This window comes from Parambassis ranga, chromosome 16 (genome assembly GCF_900634625.1).
Source record: "Parambassis ranga chromosome 16, fParRan2.1, whole genome shotgun sequence".
Lineage (NCBI taxonomy): Eukaryota > Metazoa > Chordata > Actinopteri > Ambassidae > Parambassis > Parambassis ranga.
This window is the reverse complement of record NC_041036.1, coordinates 12,996,276-13,024,188: the sequence shown is the minus strand read 5'-3', so window position 1 is coordinate 13,024,188 and position 27,913 is coordinate 12,996,276. Positions and strand designations below refer to the sequence as shown.

Sequence of the window (27,913 nt, the reverse complement as noted above, 5' to 3'; positions counted from 1 at the left end):
CAGAGGAGATTTTTGTGTGTGTCTTATAACCTCTGTGTGTCCTCCATTCCTGTAGGTGGTGGTACAGGCAGCCAGCAGACCATTCTCCATGAGGAGCAGTAGAAGATGCCGGCTCTGCCAGCACTGCTGCTGTCAATACACTTCCTCTCTTTCCTGCTAGTCACCATGCCGCCACGCTCCCTCAGTCAGGCCCCCTTGCTCTCCTCCGTCCGCATGGGTGAGTGACCAGATGTCCTACCGTCGCCACTTTACCTGGGTCACAAAGTCTCATGAGTCTCTTCTTTTTTTTGTTCCATTTTGGTTCCTTAAAGTGGGACTTTCCACATTGAGCTATATATGATTTTGTTGAGTGACACTGAAGCACCTAAAAATATGCCCAAATAACACAAATAGTGCTGTTAATTATTTCTGTGGTAAGGGTTTTAATTTCTTCTCTGTTTAGTAGATACAAACATTTTAGTCAGTTTTATACTCAACTTTTGTCTGACTGAGATGGCTCATGCACAGATGTTACACAAAATAATGAAATAAATCACAACACTGGGTAATGTTGGTCTGAATGTCAATCAGAGGTATTCAAAGGATCTGGCAGTCATCCATCAATCCGTCCATCTATTTACTATATAGGCTGTAACGGGTAATGGGCAGTTGGAGGATAAATGACAGCTGTCATTGGGAGACAGGACATGGGTCATCTGATAGCATATAGTAAACACACTGTATCTAACCAGGTGAAACGATCCTCAGGCTGTAGCTTTGGTGAGACCAGTCTTCTTATGTAGCTAGAAAATGTCCCAAAATGCCTGTTAATTGATGCCTATAGTTTTCTTAACATATTTTTCCACATGCGGATTAGTACTGACCTTCATCATGTTCTTATTGTCCTCCATTTTCATTCTCTTGTCGTTGTCTCCTCTGCCTCCCTGTCCACATCTCTAGCGGCGATCCTGGATGACCAGTCTGTGTGTGGGCGTGGGGAGCGGCTGGCACTGGCCCTGGCCAGGGAGAACATCAACAGTGTGATGGAGGGTCCGGCCCGAGCTCGAGTGGAGGTGGACATATATGAGCTGCAGAAAGACTCTCAGTATGACACCACAGACACCAGTGAGTAAAGCGATGAGACGACCAGTGTAGCCGAGTCAATCAACCTGTCAGAAAGGGGAGTCTATGAGGGCATGGTGTCTCATTAGCACATGAAAAAACTGACCACCAAGATGTTATGAGTAATATTAAATTTTATGATTCATTTTTCCCAAAGTATAGTAAAAAAAAAAAGGCATGAACAGCAGGCTCCAATACTGCAGGTTTTATTCCAGTGTTGCGCTGATATATACTTTTAAAAAGATAATTGCATTTTCTAAAAAGCTGCCCTTTTATGAGCAAAAACCTCAAATAATAACTAGAATGATAAAACACCACCACTTTCATGCGATTAAGAGCCAGGGAGGGCTTTTGCTGATTAGTTTACATGTCATTGGAGACCAGTAATGGGCCACTAAGACTGTCTCATTAAAAACAGTGGACCCGTGCCCTCCAGTAACAGCTGGTACCATACACTGTGCGGGCCATGATATAAACAAATCATCAAATACTAATACAGATCAGCAGTGCAGGCTAAGAGAAAGCAGCACTAAAGCACAGAGGCTGCTCCATGAACACTAGTTTGATATTCAGAGTTAAAACAGAATGTCTGCTAAGACAGAAGACGTGCGGCTGAATCCAGCCACTGAGGAGACAGAGACTCCCTGCTCCTATTCTAATAGGTCACTGACCCTGCCACAAGCTACTGGCAAAATGTCTGTGTGTGCTTGAGAAGGGTTGTGTGTACATATGTGCATGCTTGAGTTGCAGGCATCTGTGTGTGTGTCCTTGACCGATGGGCAGGAGACTCTGACAGGCTTGTTTGCTCACAGCATTTTTTTGGTCTGTGGATCAGAGAGCTCATCATCTTACAGCTACAGCTGACTGAGGGATGCTTACACGCACACACACCCACACTCAGGCATTTACACATGCATGCAAACACTTCCCTTTCTGTGGTCGCATATGGGCACAATGTGAGCATATCACATGCAAATTCAGACTGTGGCAGATACTGAAAAGAACTAATTGGGATGAATTAATGACACCAGCCAAATACACCAAAAAGAACATGAGACAGTTAAAACACAAAATTAATTTCTACTGTATCTGTAAAATCCTTTTTCTGAGGTATAGATTGTCAATAAATAAGAATTCAGCTTGCACAGTAGCTGAATTCTTACAAAATACAAAAATATGTCAGGTTGGGCGTTATGGCCACTGGCCAGGAGCAGATGTATGCCAGTCTAAGTCTTGCTCTTTCTCGTGTCTGTGCGTTAAATATGAAGCCCGCAGCATAAAGACTAGAAATGAAAAATGAACAGCTGAGATAACAAATACTCCTACCAGCCCCTATAAAGCTTATTAAATACCAATTTATGGCCAATTAGTTTAATCCTATGAGGTGTATAAAGGCAATTTATTTTTGACAGTGTTTATATGTAGGATTCTTTCCTTTGGTAGCTCCTCAGAGCCAAGAATGACCCATGCATAACCCTCTGTCACATGGCAACTTGTTTTTACACTTACATGTGCTGTGACGTGTTAATGGGCGAGCTTTGAGCCAGCCCTTGTTTCCTCATGTTTTCACTCACTGCAGTTTTTTATGTTGACAGCACAGGCAAACACAATAAATAAAAACTCCCAGCAAAAAAAATTAATTTTTTCAATTTTTCCAAAGTGTTTATTCTTTGGCTCTTTAATAGGAAATATCAGCTGTGCAGATTGCTGCTTCTCTCCCGTATAATGGAACAAGATGACGCTTTTTGTCATGCTCAAAGTGAGAAACAAATACAGCTGTAAAATTAAACAGCAATGTCTCTCTCTAGAAATTATGGTCCGCCTCCTCAAGAAAATCTACAAACCTTGTAGTGACAATTTTCATGTTGAAACTACAGTATTTTCGACCTGCACCTCCCACCCTGTGGTCATTTCACATACGTGTCGTGACACAGAAAATTACACAAAACACTAAATAAAAACATAGAATTAAGGCCAACGTGGTTATTTTCTTGGTCAGTTTTTTTATATGGAAGTAATTTTACCATCATGCAGACCTGGCGTCTACTGATGCAGCCTGATGGGGGGTTTTAACAGCGGCACCACAAAAATGTTGTTTATTTGAGCTATTCCTGAGCAGAGAAATTATTCCGATAATCATCCCATACTTTCAGAATACTACAAAGGGTTTTGGCCTCATATTAATGGCTTCCTGCATGAAGGGGTAGTAATGCAAACTGGCATTTGATAATTGAAGGCAACAACCAGTCTGTTAGTATTCCAGGGTTATAATTAGAGCAAAATGTCTTAAAAATCATTAGAAAAACTCATTAAAAAACGACTGAGAATAATAGCAGCAGGCAACTCGTGGGCAGCCCCGTTGTGGTCCTTGGAGTATTTCTCTCAAAATAAATCAGATTCTAATGAGACAGATTGTGCTGCTACAATAAAATAAGTGGTTAAACCAAAGTCATAATGCATCCTCCGTGTTTCAGCTGCAGTTTAAATTTCCATACTTTCCCCATTGACTGTGTGTGTGTCTGCATATTCAGTGTTTTTCTTTCTTGTTTTTCAGTGTGTCAGATTCTACCCAAAGGCGTTGTGTCTGTGATAGGTCCCGCCTCTAGCCCCGCCTCTGGCTCTACTGTCAGTCATATATGTGGAGAGAAGGAGGTGAGTGTGGCAGATAACCACAAATTTGCACAAAATTTGTGCATTTTTTTGCCCTGTCCTTAGTTACTTACTATTATGCTCACATGGACAAATCCTGGTGAGTTTTTATATCCTGCTGAGTTTTATATAATCAACCATCATCCACTTCTTCCAGCTGTTTTCCTCTTTCAGAGCCTTTTATTCCTAATTCTCTCAGTTTTGTGCACCTGCCACCTTTTTTCACCCTCTGGCCACTCTAATGGATCTTCACTATTTTTCTTGTGTGTGTTTGAGCCTCCCTTTTTCCCTCTCTCCTTTGCTTCACATTCCCCCTCCTTCTTGCAGATCCCTCATGTAAAAATTGGTCCAGAGGAAACTCCCCGCCTGCCGTACCTGCGCTTCGCCTCTGTTACTCTGTACCCTAGCAACGAGGACCTGAGCCTGGCCATAGGAGCCATCTTGCGCTCGTTCAGTTACCCCTCAGCAAGCCTGGTCTGTGCCAAGGCTGAGTGTGAGTACACACACTCCCTGATATAGTTAAACAGTATATTAAGTGTGACTGCACGGCTGCTTAGGTGGGTGTAAATGCATCGGCTATGTTCTTGTGAGCTCAGTGTTTACCTCGTCTTGTGTGTACATTTGTGTGTGTGTGCCTCTGGGGGCGTGTTGGCACGCTCACACTGTTTGGGCGGATATGACTGTTTGGTGCTGTTGGACACTCATTTTGACAGTCTGGTCATGATGTTCTGTCTGATGTCAGAGTTCAGAACATGGCTCATGCTGCAGCCTTGCTATTTATTACTCATGCTCCTGCACACTGTCTCTTATCCACCTCACAGGGTTGTTAGGCCAAACCAATTTAAATAAATATTCATGTCTGAAATGCTTTCCAGTATTGGAAGAACTTAGGGGACATTTGATTTAACTTGCCAGGCACTCAGAGAGCTTTAACATCACAGGGGATTCGGGGCTTAGTCACTAGCCCTCTTTATTTTCATTTTGAAAGAGTGCGTTATTGATTTATTATGCACTCCCTATCGAGAGTTGCAGGAATTAAAGGGCTTGGTCGGAGTATTCAAAGAGAGCTTTGTGAATATGTGACAGAATATGCTATGTGCTGTAGAAGGTGGCAAAAGCCAGATTCTTTTTTTCTCTCCCCCAACTAAATCATTGCCTGACGTTTTGTCCACTTCTGAGTGTAACTGAGCTGGGATGTCTGGTATAGCTGTTGACTCCTCACACCAACCAAGCAGAACTGTCCAAAAACTAAAGGGCACTTACATAAAGAATTAGTGGGACCACAGAAGGCTGATCACTTCTCATGGCTGTGTGAAAAGGGTAGCTTTTGACGAACAAAAAGCTGTGACATTATGAAAAATTGATTGATTCATTGAGATGCTTTCATTATCTCCCCAGCAGTTAGCCAGCCTTCCTGCTGTTCCCTGAAAGTAAGCTGAATTCCTTGTGGACTTGTCATTTTATTGAACTTAGAGAGCTTTGAAATGGCATCAGACATCTTTTTTGCTTTTGATCATCAATTGAATGGATAGATAAGAGCCTTGTCTTTCACCAGACTTTTTCTCTCACAAGAATTAGAGGCAACAGATAGCCTGATAGATACTGTCTGGGCCAAAGAGATGTAGCTTTTACTGTTGGAGAAACTGAGGGGTGCGTTTTGTGTGTAATATATTTGGCTTGAAGGTGATCTTTACAAGGTTATCGCACTCACAGACTCTGACCCACTTGGCTGCGCTATCTATTGCCGTGGAGCTGGTTGCCATGGCTGCCGAATAGGTGCTAACTGCCACTCAACAGGCTTGTTCCACACTCTGAACAACCGTGTGGGTGTGTGTGTGTGTGTGTGTGTGTGTGGCACGGTATGTGTGTGTTTGATGTTCTGTGTGCTTAGGTCACTTTGTCTGTACATGTGTGTGTTCTACTACCCCCAGAGTGTACTGTACAAGAGGGAGTAGGTTTTGGGGTACTTGTATGAAAATGTGTGTGTGTGTGTGTGAGGCTTTAATGTAGCACTGCAGAGGTTCAACATCAGACAATGTTTACCACCAGCCCACTTGTTTTATTCATCTTGTTTACCCCCGTGTAGCATGGTGCGTTCAAATGAGGTAGACATTCTGTTTTTTTATCAGTTAGTGAGTAATGTTTCCCACGTTTCATTGACACTCACCATACATTCATTGTAAATAAGTAATGCGTTTAAAATCTGGTCATTTTCATTATTCATTAATCTAATTCATTTTGTCAGATGTGGGAGAGACCCAGATTTTTGGGTAATTTCCGATGTATTCCTCTGTCACCGTGCCTGGGTCACAGCACACTATATGAGCCTAACTCCATTATGCAGTTTTCATGAGATGGATGAGGTTAAGGACAGTGAGAGCGAGAGACAGAGCACAAGGAGGTGGAGACAGTGACAGGGTACGAGCAAGATGGATAAAGACAGAGAGAGGTAACTAGAGCAGAGGGCTAAGACAAGAGAGATAGAGAGGTTAGAGCTTAGAGTGTGAGAGAGAGGAAGAGTGAGAGAGAGGAAGAGGCTGTAAAGTGCATTGATTTTTTTTTCTCCCCTCCTTCCTCAAACTAATTAAAGTTTTGGCCTGGTTCAGTGATTACCCCACTGCTTACAGAGGCTTTCTCCTGCTGAAGGGCTCTGTGTGTACCTCTTCCCTCCTCCTCCTTCTCCTCCTTTTCCTCCTCCTCCTCCGCTTCTTCCTCTCTCCCCTTTCCCTCATTCCCCCAGATGCCTGCCCCAACACTTATTTACATAGCTAGGGGTACTTTACTATGGAATTACAATTAGGAAGCAGCAGAGTAGACTTTCTAGTAAAGGCCCATTCCATGCATGATGTCAAGTGAGTCTCGATTGCCACTGGTTGTGCTCATTTTCAAGAGGAATTCGCTTGAAGTGGAAGAGCTGTCTTGAGTGCAACATTTTCTTCTTTCTGCTTCTCCTTGCCTGCCCCTTTCTAGATGTCCAGAATCATTGCATCTCTAGTTTTTATTATTTAATTTTAGGGTTTCTAGTTTGTTGAGCTCATGCTTTTTTTTTCTCATAGTACATGCATTTGTCAAGGAACTGATATCTAAAGGAAGGCTGAGACAAAGTGGATTTCAAAGCACTTAGAGTATGTACCTCTGCCAAGGCTGCAGCCTTCTAAGTATATTTTTTCTATTCATAGATAATATTTAGTAATTCATCGTGTTGATTGCTTGATGTTAGGACATGGATTTTGGAGGCTCCCTAAAACTCATATTTGGCGTGAAGATACATCTTGTCTTGTCATTGCTTACCTAGCTAAAACACTGTTATCGTTGACATTTTATTTCTTTCTTTACATTTGTTATTTGTAAGTATAGTTATGTCAAACCAAGAGTGGAAAAATGGAAAAGATACTTGGATCTTGGCTGGCAGTTCAACATGCTATTTACATCCACAGAAGCTTCTTTAAGGTTTTTATTTAAGGCCAGATCACTAAATGAAAGTTCCATGACTAAAGCGTCCTTAATGACCTGAAGATGACAGAAGCGACAGCATGAAAGTGTGCTGACAACCAACACGATGAATATTTACCGTTTGATTCCCACCACCCACTGATGCACAAGCTGAGGATTATCAGACCCCTGCACCATCAAGCTCCTCAGACTGTGCCCACAAGAACAGAAGGAAAGAAGAAGGAGCACAAACACATCAAACCACACTCAAAACATGGCTGCCCAAACTGAAGCCTTGTCAAAACAGCAAAAAAGACACAAAACAGACAAAGGGAATAATCAACAAAACAACAGTGTTCTAATCTGGGTGTCTTTTTAATCCCCATAGGGAAATCTTCTTGTGGTAGCAGCAGCATACATCAAAAACAATCAAACAATAAATAACAATAAATACAATATATATAGGAAACAGCTCTTATATAGATACACACACACCTGAGATGATGCATTAGTCCAAGTTTGTGAGCCCAGCTTTGATGGCAGATGGCTGGAATGACTTCCTGTACTCCTCCCAAAACAGAACCAAAGAGGACCACTGTCAGTGCAATCTTGACCCACTTGAGGAGCTGTACCAGGCAACTGTAAAAAAATATATACAGCAAAGGAAATCTGAGACATATAGAATGCAGTTCTGACATCCCTCACTTAATAAATAACTTAATAAACTTGGGTCAACCAAGTTGGTTTATGTAGAATCATAAAATCAATAGAAAATAAATAAAGCTTCTGTGAATCACATCTGAGGTGTTAACTTGATAAAATGTAAATTATTACTGTAGTGCCACCATATATACTATAGTGGCACACAGCTTAGCTCTGCTTCAGAGTTCTGTAAAATACCTTTTAGTAATATCAAGCAGCTTGTAGGATATCCCAATGGGTATAACCAGACATGACTAGCAGACAAACAGACATGCAGGACAGAATACAAAACCTCTATGGCTGACATCATAATGGATGAAAAATAAGTCCTACTGAGAGATACTGTTAATGCAGACATGCTAAATGATCTTTCATTTCCTGGGATTTAGACAAACCATCTATCATGCTTTACAAAAATGACACAAATATATGGTCATATCTGGGATGAATCAACATTTTCATAGGTCCCTCAAAGCTCACATGCTGGAAATAGGAGTTGTGTCTACTGATACAGACATTGATATGCAGCTCGGCTCTGCTTTGGCTCTCCCCCAGGCCTGCTGAGATTGGAGGAACTAGTCCGGCGCTTTCTCATCTCTCGGGAGACGCTGTCAGTCAGGATGCTGGATGACAACCTGGACCCTACGCCACTGCTAAAGGAGATCCGTGACGACAAAGTGGCCACTATCATCATTGACGCCAATGCTTCTGTCTCCTATCTTATCCTGAAGAAGGTCAGTTCACAAACATCAATATGTTCTTCAGAGACACCCACACATGTTCATGACTTAAAGTTACTCTTGAATACAATAAATACACAATGACTCAAGGGGATTTGTGTATTTCTCTTTTATGAATCCAGTTGGGAAATTCAGGTTCCAGTCCTGAAGGTCATGCAGATCTTACATCAGTAAAATAATAAATCAACTCCCTCAGTGCTCCACAGCCTACACGTTAGAATTAACATCTATTTTTATCTTCTCTGCCCTCTAGAGCTGCAAAGGGAACAATATTTATACATGTCTGCCAGCAGCGTTCACTTAAACTCTTATGAATGTATTTGACAAAAGAACATCTTTTTTTCTGGGATGTGGTGCAGATGTTATGCTTGTTCTGATTCATGGTACGGCCTGCGATGCCGATAGCCAGCACAGTGAGTCACATTTTGAATGTGTATGGGATGTTTTCACTGGGCACATCACAGCGGCTGTCCGCCCTCAGCAAAATGTCCTAGTGTTAGCCTGATGATGTAAAACTGTGATTAACGTATGCTTCCTCTCCCTCCCCCTCTTCTTCCTCACATTCTCTCCTATTTTGCCCCTCAACTGTCTCCTTTGCTCTCTGCCTCACCAATAACTCCTTTCCTTTGCCCCCTCGCTCTCTTTCTCTATCAATCTCTCGCTGCCCTCCACCCTTATTGTCTGTTTTCACATTATGTATCCCACCTGCCCATTCTTTATTTTCTTTCCTTCTCTTTGTCCTACAGGCATCAGAGCTGGGGATGACATCAGCATTTTATAAGTACATCCTCACCACTATGGTAAGAGTGAACAGTTCTTCCTCCTTCCTTTCTTCTGTTCCTTTCATTTTCACTGGTTTTCCTCCTCTTCTGTCCCTTTACGAGCGAGCAAAGGTGCTAAGGCAGAGAAAGAATTCGATAAGGGGAGGCAGTGAGAGGTGACAGTGGGGGAAAAAAAGGAGAGGAGATGAAAGATGGGAAGAGGGAAGGAGAGATCTGAGCATACTGTACAAAGATGTGGATGTGCAGGGGAGGATGGCAAAGTGGGAAAAAAGAGGGTCTGAGGTGAAGGTGATGACAGATGTGATGTGGCCTTTTTCGTCTGCCACCCGCCACCTTCTTCTGTGCTTCCGGTGTTTTCATCTGCCTCCTTGATGTACTGGCCTCCCCCTTCTAACATTTGAATTAATGTGTCATTTTGTGCTGTGTGTCTGATTTTTATTTCTCTCTCTCCTCCCTGCCCTCTCTACGTGATGTGCTTTTGTGGTTTAGATGCACTTGTATGTATATCAGCACCTTGAGTCATTGCTGTCAACATTTTTTGTCTACCCTTTTTTTCTCTCTCCGTCAGAGATAAGATGTTTTCACTCCCCGTAGCTTCTCTTTTTCTCTTCTGCTCTCTTCTTCACAGAAGATTTGATACACTGTCAACATTGTCTTTCACCTAAATTTTCTATTTCTCTCTGCAAACACTGTCCTCCTCCTCCTCCTTCTATAGGACTTCCCCTTACTGAGACTGGATGACATAGTGGATGAGCAGTCCAACATCGTGGGCTTCTCCATGTTTAACACCACCCATCCCTTCTATTTGGAGTTCATCCGGAGCCTCAATCTCTCTTGGAGGGAGGGCTGCGATTTAACGTACCCTGGCCCTGCGGTCAGTGCCTTGGACCCACAAGTGCTCATGCATGCACGCCATTAGCACTAATTTTAAAAGCTGTGTTTGTATGCCACATAACATTAAGCTACTTTATTCCTCACACTGATACATAGAGCAGTTAAAGAGATTCAGCTCGTCTTTTGCTTGTATTTAATGGGTATTGATGTTTCCATTTTTGTTTCCTCTCCATTGCTTTTCCTCTCTCTCCTGTTATTTCCCCCCCCCCTCTATCACTGTTAACCCCCTCACACCTCTCTCCCTTCTCATTGCATCCTCTCCCCTGGCCCCTTGCCGTTTCCATCCATCCTGCCCTCTCTGCCTTTTCTCCCCCCTGATGTGTCCTCTCTAACTTCCACAGCTCTCGTCAGCGCTGATGTTTGATGCGGTGCACGTGGTGGTGGGGGCGGTGAGAGAATTGAACCGCAGTCAGGAAATTGGAGTGAAGCCACTCAGCTGCACCTCACCTCAGATCTGGCAACATGGGACCAGTCTCATGAACTACCTTCGCATGGTAAAAGCTTCATCAGTCTCCATGTGTGCAATATGTGTATAATCACAGACCGATATGAGAGCTCATGAACATGGACACACATACATAACAAGGGGGGCTCAGTTTAAATCAAGCATCACCCACTTCTGTTTCACATTAGCAAAGTAAGTTAGGTTGATTTTCACTAATTTTAATAAATACTAACTATTAATTAACTGCTGCTTATTAAGGGATAGTCAATAACATGTCATGGCATTGCGATTTCCTGAAACCTGAGGTGACATCTTTAAATTACAGTTCAAGCAATTACTGAGTTGCTGATTAGATTAATATTGCCCTATTTTACTAATCAATTAATGGAACCATTTTCAAGCAGACAGGCCAAATAGATGCGACTGATACATTTGTGGCCTAATTTAATTGTTTAAGAAATCACAATTTTACACACTTAAACTTTGATAAAACTAAATGTATAAAAAATATCACATCTGACAACTGATGAATCAAAAAAAAAATGTCTGAGAATAATCAGCAGCTGCAGCCCCACATCTGAGAGTGTTTTCAGAGCTGACATTCATCACAATCAACAAATGTATTGCACACGTGCTTGAGAAGTGATAAATCACTAATTATAATTGTTAATTAATTTTTCCTTTAAATGACTAATTGATAATTGATGACAGTGTAACAACATTGTGCGTCATCCTCATCATCTCATGTTGCATATAACTTCTGTCTTTTGTTGTTCTTTGTCATCTCCCATCTCCGGTCGTCTGTTCTCATCGACGACCTGTTGTCAAGGCAGTCTGAGCCCCATCTCTCATTGCCTCCGCCCCACCGGCCCGACATCTGTCTTTGTTAGTCAACATCATGGTGTGCTCTATCTTCAGCAATGTGCCATTCATCATAGTTCTGTGCCAGCACCTGGGTTTTGAGGAGAGGCAGAGCTGAGCCATGAGGTGCAGGTCTGAGTCTTATTAGGGAGCTGTTGACTCTCTCTGCTGCTCTGTCTGAGCCTCTCGATCAGTCAGTTTCTCCTAGTTGATCCAAAACTGCTCATCCCTGTCTAGTCCAGCCTCAATCTCTTTCTTTCTGTCTGTCTCTGTCTTTCTCTTTTACCCCCCTCTTCCTTCCTAATCACACTTATTAGTATCTGTCTAATCATGATTGATAGTGAGAGGGAGAGTGTTGGCTTTATGCAGATTACTGGCTATATCTCTTTCTCCATCTTCTTATTGCTCATACTCATTTTCTCATGTTTCTATGCCTCTGTCATACTTCCTCATCTCACTCCCTGTCTGCCTGCCAGGTGGAGTACGATGGTCTGACAGGGAGAGTGGAGTTCAACAGCAAAGGTCAGAGAACCAACTACACCCTGCGGATCCTGGAGAAACACAGAGGAGGCCACAAAGAGGTCAGGAGTCACCTGTTGTTATCATGCAGCAGCCAGGTCACAGTGCCTTAAGGCTGAGGGTTAGATACAGGTCACATATCTGACTTCACAAAGCCAGGGGAGGCGTTTAACTCTAAGGTCAGCCTCATCACAGACTCCCCTGGTAGAAGCCAAGTCTTTACTTAGTGAAGCTGATACGTGTTTCACCTGACAGCACTTTAGCAGAATCATGTTTTAGCTCCAAATATGTGTTAACAGTTGTTGTACCTGAAGGCTACTAGAATACATTAGCTGCTTGTTTAGTCTTCAGCTGCTTTTTAAATGATTGCTTAACTTGCAGGTCTGTCTTATCAATTCCTGTCCACATTTTGTGAACATGTTTTTTGCTTTTGGCTCCAACCTGTTTTCACCCTTAGCTGAATGTTGACTTAATGTTTTCTGATCTACAAACATAAAAATTATGTTTGCTTCCCTCCTTCTTCGAGGTTATTTTCCTTGTCTTGTATAGAACTGGGTTTGCTTCAGGCTTACAAGAACAGATTCACAAATTCATAGCCAAAGGAGAAGGCATCAGTTTTGTTGGTCCTGGTATAAGAACACTCAGTCTAAATCCTCAGCTCAAACTGCCACTGTTTATAGTGTGAACCTATCCAGCAGCAGCACTCCCTTTGCCACCTTGACAGTGTATCTTACTGACTGGCTTTCTTTGGAGCCACAAAGCCTGGGCGATTGTTCTTTCAACTGGGGCTGAAGGTGGACTCAAGTCTCATCCGTGGCTACAAATTGATAGAGAAATCTCTTTTGTCATCTGTTGAATCTGCTGAAAGAGTTTCAGGGACCCAGCATGCCCACACATTGGTCATTTGAAGTTGCCTGGAACATATTCGGCACTCTGACAAAGTACCACTAAGTTTTTCATTTATCTGTCATGTCATAGTCTCCATGTGGTGACCAGCCTTCCAGCACACGGGTCATCTTCAAGGCTCTCTTTGCCTCTTTTAAATTCAGGAGCTCATTTTCTCACCATGTTGTAAGAGCTCTCTCCACTCACGCTACCACCCTGTCCTCATGTACCTCCTTAGTTAATAAGCACTTGAGACCGATGTAGCAGTGCAAAAGGCCGATGTTGTCCATTTTCTCAGCCAGTGTTACTAAAAAAGGAAAACCACAAATGTATTGCCTTAAACCTTCCTGTCTAATCACTGTACGAGTTGGATTGCACATTTGAGGGCTGTATATCTTTCCACCTTCTCCTTTACACCATTATTTTTGTTCCCTTTTTATTTTCCTGGACCTCATCCTCCCAGTTATTTTGGCCATTTGATCTTTTAATCCACTTCTTACAAGCCACAACAAATTAGTTAAGGTATTTGGACAATGTGCGGAACCAAATTAAAATGTTGGCAGACACAGCCAATGAGGCGTTCTGGACCATTTTGGTGCATTATTCTGTCCAAGCATTCTTTTCCACTAAGCATTGTTAAGAAAGATGAGGGGAGATAGAAATAAAAATGCATTTCACCTGCATTTTAAAGCCAAAACTAATGAAGCATACACATTAATGCAGATAGAGATTGAGGAAATAATGTCTCAGTTCATTCTGGAGGAAACACTTTCTCTTAATACATCCTCCCAGTCTTTACTCCTGACTGAATGTCTCCTATGTTAACACAACATACCACCTGCTAACCATACTTAAAGCATGACTTAAACTTAGTTGAGCATAAGGTTGCAGTAATTAACATTTTACCTCTGCCCACCTCTTTGCACAGTGACACCCACTCTGCAGGCAGGCAGCCTCGCAGAAAAAAAAGACCACTCTTAAATGTCAGGGCAGGATAAAGAGTGTCGTAGAAAAGCTGTGATTCTGTCTGAGGAGTCATTACCTCTCCTCTGACCTATTGAAAGATGTACAGTAATATCTCCCAAAGAAGTGCCTCTGTGAGCTGCTGCTCCACCCTGCACATTGGTTAGGTCATAATCACACACTTACGTACCTAATCGACTTTGCTGTCTCCATAAAACAGAAAAATGCGAGCTGTTTTTTTAATGCAATTGAAGAAAGGTGTTAGACATGAAACTCCTGATAATGCATGCTTTTTCATTAGTGTCTTTGCCAACTTGTCCCAGCACATTGCTCTGCTTGTAAACAGCATTTTTTTTTTCATCAGAGCCTGGTACTGCACAACTATGCATGACTCCTGTGGGAACAATTAAACCAATATGCATATAGAGTAGGTTACTGTAAGCAAAGCAAAGTGTAATGTATAAAACATGCAAACATGTTTTAGATACAAATACTTACTGAAATACTTGCTGCAGATGGTACATAGCCCACTACAGCAGTAAAACAGCTGCACTGAAGCAACAGTACAGTACGTTATTTATCCCACAATAGTAACTGATTTTTACTTTCTCGTCAATTAGATTGGGATCTGGTACTCCAACAACACCCTGGCAATGAACTCCACCAGTCTGGATATTAATGTCTCAGAGACGCTGGCAAACAAGACCCTCATTGTCACCACCATATTGGTAAGGTCACAGTTACCCCACACTGGTGAGTTCAGACTTGTTTTAGTGTGGTTTCTTAGGCTGCGCCGGAGCTCCTGCTGTTCTGTGGTCTGTTTTTGCTAATTCCGCAGTCGCTGTAACTGTCACAGAAACTGACAGAGCACTGAGGGAGATGTGGTACTAAAATCAGACTGTTCTTCCTATAATGTCAAAACCCCAGGAGTAGTTGTCTCCTTCTGGTTTTCATATGAGTAATGTCACATCAGAAAATCAATGAATGTGTTGCACAATGCTATGCATCACTGTAGAAACATACAAAAACACATTACATCACAGCTTCATTAATGACACTAGAGCAGCCATGCGTTATTATATTTAAAGGTCCAATATGTAAGATTGTTAGGGGTCTAATGGTTTAAACATTTCACTAACATTAGAAAGATTGCTAACAATAATCAATAAGAGCTATTTGTCAAAAACACAACTTGCAGACAATTACTGGAGGTAGGATGTTTACCAGCTCACACTGGACACGCATGGACAGGAGAGGATAGTGAGACAAAGCAGTGTCTATTTTTCTTTTGTAAAGTCTAAAAATCCAACCCTCGTCAAACATTTTGACAGGTAGTCAATGAATAAAACTGTAAACAAAACAATGGCTAAAGCATTTGGTGAGCGGCCCTGACCACATTTGCAGAAACTGTGAGGTTTATCCAGAAGATGCAGCAGATTTCTGTGCTGTGGCAGCATCTGGACACAATCCTTTACATGTCCCTCTAATTACACGATGCTGAATGTACTATGTGTGGTGGACAAAAGTTGTTGTGCACATTTTTCTCTTTTGATTGTGTAGTGTAACTTTATGAAACACTCAGTGGGGAGGTTAACCTCAGTCTGTCTTTTGTTTCTCACCTGTGTCTTTCAATTCAAAGAAATTTAGTATAGGCCTTCCATAACAGAACGGTCTAAATTGATTCTGCTGAGGTCAAGATATCCTGACATTTAGTCAGTAGTGAGGCTTCACAAAAGCTGAATTCATTCCCCTGATATTTTCTCTTTGGTAGATATTTAGTGTCTTGTGTTTTTTAAGTTCACACAGTGACCAGAATTTCCAGCCTTTCAGAGGAGAGTTTGTAGTGTAAAAAATATCAGAATGCTCCTTTACATACATCACATTTAAATTGCACATAGATGCAAGTTAACTTTGTGCGTTTTTTTTTTTATTAAATTAAAAATGAAATGCTGAAAAAAAACTTAAAATGTTTCATATGTTGGTAAATGTGTTTTGTTGTGAAGATATAGCAGTGTATAATAGTCATACATATAAAATAAATATGAAGCCAGTTAGCTTTGCACAGCACAATTGCTAAACTCTCTGGATTAAACAAACAAGATATGAATTAATAAATGGGCTGCAGGCTTTTGCAAAGCTAATCATCTCGGGGTTTTAGCTTCACATTTAATCAACAGATATGAAATCTTCTGTCACTAAACTCTGCTAAAACAGCATAGTTATATTTTTTGTCCCTCATGCACCTTCTCTCTTCAGGAAAATCCATATGTGATGCGAAAAGACAACTACCAAGATTTCCAGGGCAATGACCAGTATGAGGGCTTCTGCGTTGACATGCTTAGGGAGCTGGCAGACATCTTGAAATTCTCCTTCAAGATCAAGCTGGTGGATGATGGGCTGTACGGGGCTCCCGAGCCCAATGGCTCTTGGACAGGGATGGTTGGAGAGCTAATCAACAGGGTGAGTACTTTCTCTCTCCAGCACTATTCTTACACACTAGACACACTAAAATGTTCCAACCAGTGTCTCTGCAAACAGAAACTTATACCCGAACATACAGCTATGTACGCACACACTCACAATGTAGCCCCAAACCACAACTCTGCTGTAACTTCCCATGTCTCAAATTGCCCTCAAAGGGGAGTAACACTCTTATCTAGGACAAAAGCTGACTTGATAATTCCCCAAAAGAGAGTGGTAGCATTGCCTAAAATTGTCTGCACCATCTTTCCTTACAGTAACCCGGCACTGTCCCAGCCTGTCACCCCTCTTTCTCTCCCTGTCCAGGCCTAGTGTGCCTCTGACAGACACTCTAGTTGAAGCAGGCTAATGAGAGCCCCTCTCTGCTTAATTACCATACGCTATACTTCAATTACCGGACTGTGGTCCCTGTGTGGGGCCTGCCACACTGGTGCTCCCCCAGCTCTCCACGCTTCCTCTCCCTCCTTGCCCTCCCCATTGCCTGATCACTCTGCTCTAATTAGCAGACCATGTTCATCAATTAGCTTTTAATGGAAGAGATGGAGAGGAGGCAGAGCAACCATAGACCTGCAGGGTTTTATACAGGTGGAGAGACCAGCCACCCAGTGCTTACTTGCAATTAGCCTCATTTGGATGGTGGATGATGTGTATGTGTGAGAGAGACAGAGTGCACATATGCATCAGCACACTTTTCCTTTTTCATCCTGGAATTTTTTTTAAAAAGTGCAAACCAGCTGATTTCTCTTTCGCTCTCTCTCGTTCTCTCTCTCGTTCTCTCTCTCGCCCCCGCTCCTATCTGTTCACCTATCTATCTTTGTCAATCTTCCAGAAAGCAGACCTGGCCGTGGCAGGCTTCACCATTACATCAGAGAGAGAGAAAGTTATCGACTTCTCTAAGCCGTTTATGACCCTGGGGATCAGCATCTTGTACAGAGTTCAACTGGTGAGGGTGTTATCTAGGGCTGTAGGGCACCCGCTGGGTGATACTCTCTACAGATCGTGTACTAGATTTCATTTCTCTTGCTTGCACTGTTTTAAAGCCAATGGAAGGCGACAAGCTGTTAAGACGAAGCTTAAAGAATCAGAGCTGATCTCATCTTTAAAGCTGATGATTATATTTGTTTGATTATGCTGCATCCACTGAAATGTATAGGTATAATTTATATTGCTCAATAAGTCTGTGCTGTGTAACTGGGTAACAGTGGCAGCTTTACATTGCTAATGAGGTTTTGGGTCTAAGCCAAGTATTCTTCAGCAGTAGGCATTGTGAAACGAAGCGTTTATGGATTGTAGCATTAGCGTATCAAAGCACTGCAGGCTTACTATCCAAGTGCAGTGAGGCACGCTGCCCTCCTGTGGTGCAAAGGGGACATTTACTGACAACCGAGACATAGACGCTTCCTGTCTGTCCATCAGTTTCTCCATCTCACTCCTTCTTGTCTTGTCAGGGTCGGAAGCCGGGTTACTTTTCCTTTCTGGATCCCTTCTCTCCAGCTGTCTGGCTCTTCATGTTGCTTGCCTACCTGGCTGTCAGCTGTGTGCTCTTCCTAGCTGCAAGGTCAGTACATTACATTACATACTGTACTGATAGTCTGCAGCTCTATAGCCATTTATCTTTTTTAACACGACTCACCTGTCACATATAGAAATCTTTCTTTCACCTTTCACAACCTCCCACATACAGTTTGACTGATATTAAATTGATTGACTGATTTGACAGTACACTTTACTTTATGGCCGTGTGTTTTCTAGGCTGACTCACTGCAGCTGTGTTTCCCCAACAGGTTAAGCCCCTATGAGTGGTACAACCCTCACCCCTGTTTGCGAGAGCGCAGGGACATGCTGGAGAACCAGTACACGCTGGGAAACAGCCTGTGGTTCCCTGTCGGAGGCTTCATGCAGCAGGGATCAGAGATAATGCCTAGAGCCTTGTCCACCAGATGTGTTAGTGGGGTCTGGTAAGTTACAGAATGGCTGAGTTTGTATGCATGTGTTAAAAGCCCTTCCTCCACTCCTCATGCATTCTGTCTTCGCGTTAATGTTTGACCTTCACTGTGTAGGAATGTATGTGCATTGAGTTTGAGGCTGTTTTCATCTGCAGAAAGGAGCCAAGGAGGCAGAAAAAGTCCTTACTGATTTGTTGGGGGGTGGGGGAAACATTTATGTGACTATAAATAAATCAGATCTTTAAAGACAAGCTCCAGTTACAGATGTGCCTTTGACAGTTTACATTTTTGTCAGCAATGATTATCATGGATTAAACATATACAGCGAGATGTGAGTGCCATTATTTGAGACTACTTTACTACTTTAGTCTCTTAGCGTGGTTTTGACACTGAAGGAGACACATGTTGGGAAAAATATGCTAATTACAGAGAGCAGAGGAGGACAGCAACTGAAAATAAGTCTAGCAAGAAATGAGACATTATTAAGCATAGTAAGTGCATGATGTTCTTAAATGAAATTTGCAACAATAACAAGGGAGTCACTTCTTCAGGGTTACCTGTGACAGTGTTTACAGAGCATTTGAAGGGCACACTTTTTGCAAATTAATGAGCTGCACTACTTTCTGGGAGAATTTTTTCAATGTGAGTAAATATCTTGTATTTCTACAAATGTCCTTCAATGCCACAAAGACTGCTAATTGTTTACTTTGCTGATTTTGAATATAAAGGAATGGAGCCAGGATTTTTTTTCTGTCCTGGTGCTGAAGTGGAGCTTAAGCTTGGGGATATGTACCAGCTTATTTTATTATGTGTGTTTTTAATTTGATTTGACCAAAGAATATTTAAAATAAGCCTCCTATATGTAACCTTAAGACAATGATAAAAATGTTTCATGTGCAAAGGTAAACGACTGGTTTGTGTGTGAATTCAGAAATGTAATTAAAATTAAATGGATGAATGAATTTCCTGTGCAACAGCTTAGAGGGCCTAATTGCACAGATTTGAGTGTAGTGCCCCTTAGTGCATGAGTGTCTAAGCCTTTGGTCTTTCTCCTTGTTTCGCCCTCACAGGTGGGCGTTCACCCTGATCATCATCTCCTCCTACACTGCTAATCTGGCTGCGTTCCTGACTGTCCAGAGGATGGAGGTTCCCATTGAGTCTCCTGACGATTTGGCAGACCAGACCAACATTGAGTATGGCACCATCCACGGAGGGAGCACCATGACCTTCTTCATGGTACGACCCACCACAACATTTCAGAAACACATACTGATATACACGTTAAATTGTTCTTTGTGCTGTCATTGTGTGATTTAGTGCAGTGTTGATCTCTTCATGGCTGTGAGTGGAGTGAATGACTGCCTTCGTATTCGCTGCTATGTACAGTAGTTTGTTGTTTTCTTTATGGTTTTTGTGTGTTAAGTGGCTGCCTGTGTTTGCTTATGACAATGCCTCTGGCATTTGTGGCAGCATCTGTGTTTGTCATAGTCTATGTGTTGTCCTTGTGTGTTAGAATGTGTATAGGTGAGTGCATAAACATTTCTGTGCAGTGCATTGTAAATGGCTGTATACCAATATGTGTGGTTAACATAAGCCTGCATTATTGCTGCACTACATTACCCCACTCAATGCTACACACATGCATAAAACCCACTCCCACATCCTAACACACAGATGCTTCCTCCTTTACTATTTTTCTTTCTTCTCACACACAGAGATACAACATGTAATTGTACACTTTAAACACTTAATCCTGTTTTGTCGGTTGCCATATTGTGTTAAGAGCTGAACCACCTCCTGTGTGCTTATTTACCTCCATCTGTATGAAGGATGATGCATCAGCTACGCTATGAGCAAATAATCTGCTGCCTCGCTTTTTTCTCTCTGCACTCCCCTCTCTGCGTTTCCCTGCTGTTTGCCATTGATGTTTTACTCTGCTTGTCATTGTTCACGCTGGATTTTCTGACGTATGTGTTTACCTAGGATGCATCTCTTTCCATTTCCCTCTTCTCATTCTGGCTCACAGACAGATGCTGACACATATTAGAGGGCTCATACAAACACTGACCTGCACTCACCGCTGAATACTCTTTGTTGTGTGCCCTTTTCCTTGTGCAGAACTCACGGTACCAGACCTACCAGCGGATGTGGAACTACATGTACTCCAAGCAGCCTAGTGTATTTGTGAAAAGCACAGAGGAGGGCATCGCCCGAGTGCTCAACTCCAAGTATGCCTTTCTAATGGAGAGCACGATGAACGAGTACCACCGCGGCCTCAACTGTAACCTCACACAGATAGGAGGCCTGCTGGACACCAAGGGCTATGGCATTGGCATGCCATTAGGTAATAAAATAAAAAAAAGTCTTTTGCACATTACAAAGCTCATGCAGCAAAAGATAAAACCCAGTCTCATCCCATAACTTTAAATGTAATTTCAAATTAGTTGTTCTGTGCTTAATGACACAGATGTTCCCTTTTTCATGCCAGGAGGTGCAAATTTTCACTTTTCAACTGGAAAAAGTTGCAAAGACAGCTGTTCCCCTCAGAAACAGTCACTATATGTCTTTCACCTCGCCTGACATGCCTGAAAACAGCAATGGGCCTTATCAGGGTCTTAAAGGTCACAAATTCAGCTGTCACATCTTTGATTGAACCCACAATTGATCAATAAATCAGGCAGCTATGAAGCCAGCTCGTCTGGGAGAATGTTGCAGCAGCATTTTGCAGGATCTGTGCCAGAGCTTCTGAATAAAAAGAATCAGATGTTGTTATGTCATAAATATGCAAATTTCTATGAGTTCCACCTAATAATAGTAATACATTTATTTAGGCATTAAAAAGTTAAAATTTGTCTTCAAACTTTTAACAGCAATTATAGATGTTATCCTGATTTCATGCAACCTTTGGAGTTTATATGTTTCAACTGTGAGCATCTCACAGAGTGACTTTCTTCCATTTGCATGGATAAAGGCACATAAACATCAAACTACGCAGCATTCCACAAGTAAAAATAAGAGAGAGAAATGTAAACAGGGCATTATATAACCGACTCCCAGAGTCTCAGCCACTAGATCAGGAACTGCTGTGAATTTGCATGAGCTTTGTTTACTATCAGGAGCATGCTAGACCTCCAGTGTTGAACATCAACAAATATGTACACATACTGTTACACAGCTTGCTTATAAATTGGTTGGTTGTTATTGCACAATGATGTGACTGTGAAATAAGAGTCACAGTTTAGGGACACGGGCACACTGCTTGTTCACAATGTGCCTATTTGAACTTGTGTTGATAAACAGAATGTAGCAGGGAACCAGCCAACCGAGCACACAGACGGATTCCCTGCTTTATGTAGAAAATGTAAGACTTTATGTAGAGAGATGAAATTGAATTTTATGTTCCTAAAAGGCAGAAACAGCCAAATGATTATGATCCCAGTGCAGTACCAGGTGTGTAAATGTTTTCTCTTTGTCAGTTGATTTACTGATGGCATGAAACCGTGCAAAATGCTGCTTTTACAGGGCTGTAATCCTCAAGGCTGAGTTTCTTGAGAGGCCGGACTCTTGCTGTCCTACAATAGTCAAGGACACAATCATTAGTCTGGGAGCTATTTACAGTTTAGAATGAAATAGGTCACCTATAGCCCCAGTGACCTCTTTGAGGAGTCGAATGGGTATTAAGTCTGCTGGAGAGCAGTTACAGGATACACGGCAGTGTGTAACCGAGCTTGTCCAACAGAGGGCACGGTCTTCAGAGCTATCTGGGATCTAACACTGTAATCCTCATCAACAAAAAGACAACTCATTACTTGTCAGTGGGAGAGGCAGAAACACCTGCATGAGATCAATTATGCTAAACAGACACATGTAGTTGTAGCTGCTTTGTGAGATTAGATCTGAAAAAATGTCTTGTTGATTTATGTTTTATCAGTAGGATTAGTATTTCAACTGGAGGTAACAAACATGCAGTTAATTGCTTTTCCAGCTCCTTGTCAAGCTCCTGTTGACGAGGAGTCACCGATTCACTATGACGTGGTTAAAATGAAGATGGTCACATCTCATTTTCTGTTAGCGACCAATACAGTGGAGGAATGTAAAGCAGGCTAACTGTGAATCTGTACTGGAGACACACAACTGAGGGTGAACAAGGTTTTGTTGGAGACAAACAAGGAAGAGAGATTTAAATAAAGAAACCATGTTACAGGAGGTTTTGTGCTGAGCAGTGACCTACTGAACAAGACTCCAGAAGAAAACAGTGACACACACCTCTCACTGTTTATACATTGAGGAGCTGTGTTGCATATAAAGCTTTAATTGAGGAAAGCTGGTATTCAGTTTGAATGGCTCTCTCACCGTGCTCAAGTTTGGCTACCTCTATACTGTTTGTGTTTTTTATTCCATTCTGTGTTTTAACAACAATTCCACCGTCTCCTTAAAAGCATGCAGCTACACAAAGGCCTGAACACATGAATTTGTGGCAAATCTCTTGGAAAATAATGTTCTGGGACCTCACAGCGAAAACAGATGTGGTGCTGATTAAGTTAGACATAACACTGAAAGGAGGATCAGTGTTGGAGCAGGCTGAGGCAACCTGCATCAGATGTGTAGAAGGACATCAGTTGAGCCATCAAATGATGTGGGCTGGTTTTAACATCGGTTCATGGACATGGATTTAGCACTGAGCCTAACTTTGTTCCCTGCCTGAACAGACTGTGGCTGGATTTAACTGCATAACAGTTAACAGCTTAGACAACACGTTAGCTAGTCAAACTAACCACTGGTAGTTAAGAATCCTGTTTTCTTATGTTTTCTGTTGGAAAGGGTCATCTGATTAAGGCATGATGAATCACATGAGTGTTTATACCCATTCACACCACAATGCACTCTCCAGATTTGCAAACTAGCACATGCCTACAAGCCTTTTAACTAAATGAACATAATCATCTTCTGGCTTAAGTGTCATATTTAATGTGCAGATATGACAGTGATAATGATCTTATTAACAGCATAAATGTTTTTCTAAAAATGTCACACTATTCCTTTAATTTAAATCAAGGCCGCATCAGCATTGTTGTATGTACAACAAATCAGATTTAAATATTCTACAGCTGCTTCATGCACAGTTCAGTCAGAGGACATTCTCTGCTGGTTGTAATCTCGTTGTTTATCTCTCACTAATCCTCTCTTTATTCTTAACACAAGATCAGCTGTAGCCATCCCACATCTGCAACATCAAATCTTCCTCTTTTGCGTCATGCTTTCTTTTGAAACAGCCCTTGTCTTGTCTGGGCCTTTGTGCCATAGATCTTGTCCACCACTTACGCTTATCCTGCTGTCCTGTCATTTGCCAGGATCTCCGTTCAGAGATGAGATCACGCTGGCTATCCTCCAGCTGCAGGAGAATAACCGGCTGGAGATACTAAAGAGGAGGTGGTGGGAGGGAGGCCAATGTCCTAAAGAGGAGGACCACCGTGCCAAGGGTGAGTCGTCCGCAACTGTCTGTCTGCTCTCCCTCCTCTCCTCTCTAATGTTCCCAGTTATAGTCTCCTCACTCTCTGCTACAGTCCGGCTAATGGCTAATGCCTACCTTAATGTCCTTGTGAAGGGTGCTTACCACAATCTACTCTTCCAATTCAATTCAGATTTTATAAGGGTGTTTGTGTCTGTTTCCACATCCATGTTAAAATGCCCTGTGTGTTACAAACTTGATACTTGCTTTCAGTATCGTTCACCTTCTTCTGTTCATTTCATCTCAAGGTTCTGTTACACTCAGCCACCTCATCACACATTTTTTAATTCAATGGAAATGCACTCTAATGATTTAGTGGACAAAAGCTGCATTTTTCTGTTATAAGGAATATTTGAATGTGACACTGCATAGAATGAGAAATGTGGTATGTAGTTCCTACTGTGGGTCGAGCATGGTGACAAACTTTTCGATAAAGAGATTCAATACCACATTTTCCACATATATAATAACCTTGTTTTGCTAGTTCTGAACAGTGTTACACTACTGCAAACAAGTCCTTCTCTGCTGCTCCAATACACTGGGGTGTATTAGAGCTGCAGTGGCTGGACAATGAAACCTGTTATGTAGACTCCAGATACTGAGTTTAGCCAGAGATAGCAAGATGTCCGAACTTTTCTTTGCCTCAAGTGGTCCTCACTGAACTGTAATTTTACTGTGTATACACAACATGTATTTATTGTCTTTGCTTTGCTCCTCTGTTGCTGCTACAGAAGTGTCTTCCATTGTTTTGTGTTTTTTTAATGTCTTCTTGTAACTCTCTGCAAGTAAAAAAAACAAAACAGAAATCTCAAAATGATTCCTTTGATAGCTCCAGGGCTACAGACAGCAAGATAAATGTGGTTATAACACGTTCCAGTGTTGATGTGTTTGTGTATGTCTGTGCTAATGTCTTCCTCCTCTGGCCCGCTCTCAGGTCTGGGCATGGAGAACATTGGGGGCATCTTTGTAGTGCTGATCTGTGGCCTCATCATTGCCGTGTTTGTGGCCATTATGGAGTTTGTCTGGTCGACGCGTCGCTCGGCAGAGACCGATGAGGTATGCCCCCATACCTGCCCTCGCCGACCCCACAGACACACCCCAGTAGGTTCCCATGGCATCCCGCCAACCCTTTTGATTATGTTGTTTTGTGTGTGTGTAAGTGTGAGAGTGAGTTTTCTTTTCCAGCTTTTGCCTCCCATTTGTTTGTGTGTGCAGTAACAGTTCGGTGTGTTATATGCATGTGAGATGAGAGGAATGTTTAAGTATGCGTCCAAAAACGTACACTAGTAACGGAGGATTTGTTTTCACTTTGCACGCCCTGCCTGTTTTGATGTTTTTGTGCCCTTTGGTGTTTAACAGTATGGCAGTCAGTGTTTGTGAGCTAAACATGAGAGTATGGATAAGCAATATTGAGAAATGCCAATATTTGCTTGCATAAAGAAGTAGTGTGATCTATTTTCCCTGGCATTAAATGTCATGATGTATCTTCTTTTACATGCCTCACATGTACGCTGGTATTCTTCGTTTCCATTGTTGGATTACTTCTCACCCATCTCACTGTGCGTCTCCCTCTCTCTCCCTTTCTCTTTCTCAAACACACACACACACGCACCTCCCGTCATTCGGCCATCAGTGTCTGTTCTCCAATAACGAGTACTGTTTCTGTTTGTGTGAGCACATGACTTTTTTATCATGATTTCAACAAGAATGTTGTGTGTCGTCGATGCATTTTCTTGGTCATGTGTGCAGATTACAGTAGTCGTGCTGCTGGAATGATGACAAATATTTATGGATATGGAAGTGTGTCTTTCAGTGCGTGTACAGTTGCTGTGTGAGTGAGTGCTTTTGTATTATGTGCACCTGAGTTTGCAGGCTTGCCTGTTTGTTCATAGTGCCATAATGAAGTGCCCATAATCTAAACAACATTTTGGTGTCCAGTGTGTTTGGATTGTAATAATTCTCTCTGCTCCTTGGATCTCTTATCCATTTCCACATCCTTCCCATCACCTCTTCACTTCTGCTCTCTCCATTTGTTGACCTCTGTGCCCTCACTTCTCCCACTACTCTTTTGTTTACCATGCCTACTGTGTCTGTTCTTTCTGCCTTGTTGCCGCCTTGTTTTATTTCTTTCCTTTCAATTTTCCCTCTGCTCTCCTATTTATGTACTGCCTTACCACTGTCTTGTTCTGCTGCCTGCCTACTTTGTGTCTGTGGCACCCCTCCCTATCTTTGCCTCCTTTCTTTTTCCTTCCCTTCCGTCTTTCCTTCTTTCCTCCCTCGTTCCTGTTATCCTCTAGGTGTCTGTCTGTCAGGAGATGATCACAGAGTTCCGAAACGCCGTCTCCTGTAAAAAGAGCTCCCGTATGCGCCGGCGTCGGCCTCTGAGCAGCTCAGCAGCCTTGCGCCACCCCACCCGCATTGCTCTTGGGGCCCCGCGGCCCCTCCGCCTGGTCCGGGAAATGCGGCTCAGCAATGGCAAGTTGTACAGTGGAGCTGGCCCCCTGACAGGTGGGGCTGGAGCTGGAGTGACAGGACCGCCAGATCTAGGGCCGGGGCCCCAACGGATCCTAGACGATCCAGCAGGAGCCAACACCACCCCACCTCCACCTGCCCCCACCCCTGTGATGCTGCCCGCCCGTGGCTGCACCCATGTGAGGATTTGCCAGGAGTGCCGAAGGATCCAGAGCCTGAGATCAGGCAGCAGTATAGGATCAGCCTCAACAAGAATACCACCCTCATCTGCCCCCCTGCCCCGACTACCTCCACCCCCACCCCCCTCCTCATCCAACACAGACAGTGAGGGCGGAGGGGGGCCTAGTCCACGGCGACTGCAACACAGCCCCCCACCTCACACCCCTCGACCCATTCCACCTCCACAGAGCAGCAACACCACAGACCTGCTAGGGGACCAGGACTAAGACCAGAGACAGGTGAGTCAGTGAGAGGGGCTTCAGGAAGCCAGGAAGGGACATTTGTGCTGCTTAGAGAAAGAAGTAAATTTAATCTGAGAACAAAAAGACATGTTTCATTATTATGAGAAGCAGCCAATGGAAATATGGAAAAACACTGATCCAGAACGGACTCTGAGATGGTAGAACACTTCAGTTTGGACCTGGATGTTACTGGAGGGTTCCTATTTCTCCCTTCTCACTTCACCTGCAGACTTGAGGGTGCTGGTTTTCTTCCACAGACACTTCCCTGGAAGCCGACAGGCCCTTCAGTAAAACGAAGCCTTGCTAGAGGACATACTGTGTCTGTATGTGATTTAAAACAGGAACTGAAAGACTTCCAGAAAATGAGTTCTTTTTCTTTTCTTGTCTTTTGTTTTATTACCATTGTTCTAAGTGGAAAGTACAGAGTTCAATACAGACTTTATGTGACAATATGGTGGATTATAACATACTAAGAGACTTGACAGCGACTGATCGTGAGTTTTGTGTCCCTCCCTGCTTTTTGGAACCTGGAAGAAATGAACCCCAAGACAACAACAACAGTAATGCAAACAGTAGCAAAGAAAACTGTCAATCTGCCTTTCTTTACACTGTGTGTGTGAATGTGTGTGTGTGTAAAATTTGTGCTTCCTGTAAGTCTGTAAAAAAGAAAATCCATGTACCCAGCAACAGCACCCTTCTACCAATGTTGGATAATCAGACAGGCACAAAAAAGAAAGAGTGAGAGAGAGAGAGGCTTTGAAATGTGAAATTAATGTCCCTCGTTATCCTGGGTGATGCCTGCCAATGCTTTTTCTTCTTTTTCACCTCTGTTCACACAGTGTAGACAACATATAGAGAGACTGGGCAAGACAAGATAGAGAATAACTAAAAAGACTGAAAAGGACACTGCTGAATATGAATGAGAAATTCCACACTGAACTTCTTCCATTATTAGATGTGTCCTGATCTGTTAATTCTGGGCATCTTTTAAGGGGCTTGTTAAAGCGCCAGCAGGCTGCAGCTTCTTCCCTTCTCTCTGTACAACAGACTGACTTGGCCAGTCCATGGTGG

General features: G+C 42.6%; 1 protein-coding gene across 1 annotated transcript; it reads left to right on the top strand.

Annotated features, from left to right (window-relative positions):
* Positions 1-105: 105 nt before the first annotated feature.
* On the top strand, positions 106-26,827 carry grik5 (glutamate receptor, ionotropic, kainate 5). The gene is made up of 19 exons (XM_028424620.1): positions 106-217; positions 940-1,104; positions 3,656-3,753; positions 4,078-4,243; positions 8,440-8,618; positions 9,371-9,424; positions 10,122-10,280; positions 10,642-10,794; positions 12,083-12,187; positions 14,594-14,701; positions 16,230-16,433; positions 17,284-17,397; positions 17,903-18,012; positions 18,239-18,412; positions 19,471-19,636; positions 20,519-20,744; positions 23,752-23,880; positions 24,844-25,010; positions 26,207-26,827. Exons 1-19 carry the CDS (start codon positions 106-108, stop codon positions 26,825-26,827), a joined length of 3,210 nt encoding a protein of 1,069 aa, XP_028280421.1.
* Positions 26,828-27,913: the final 1,086 nt, after the last annotated feature.

Coding starts and splice junctions, on each gene's coding strand:
- grik5 (XM_028424620.1), top strand. CDS start 106: ATGCCGGCTCTGCCAGCACTGCTGCTGTCAATACACTTCCTCTCTTTC. Junction 3,754..4,077: donor ATATATGTGGAGAGAAGGAG/GTGAGTGTGGCA, acceptor TCCTTCTTGCAG/ATCCCTCATGTAAAAATTGG. Junction 8,619..9,370: donor CCTATCTTATCCTGAAGAAG/GTCAGTTCACAA, acceptor TTTGTCCTACAG/GCATCAGAGCTGGGGATGAC.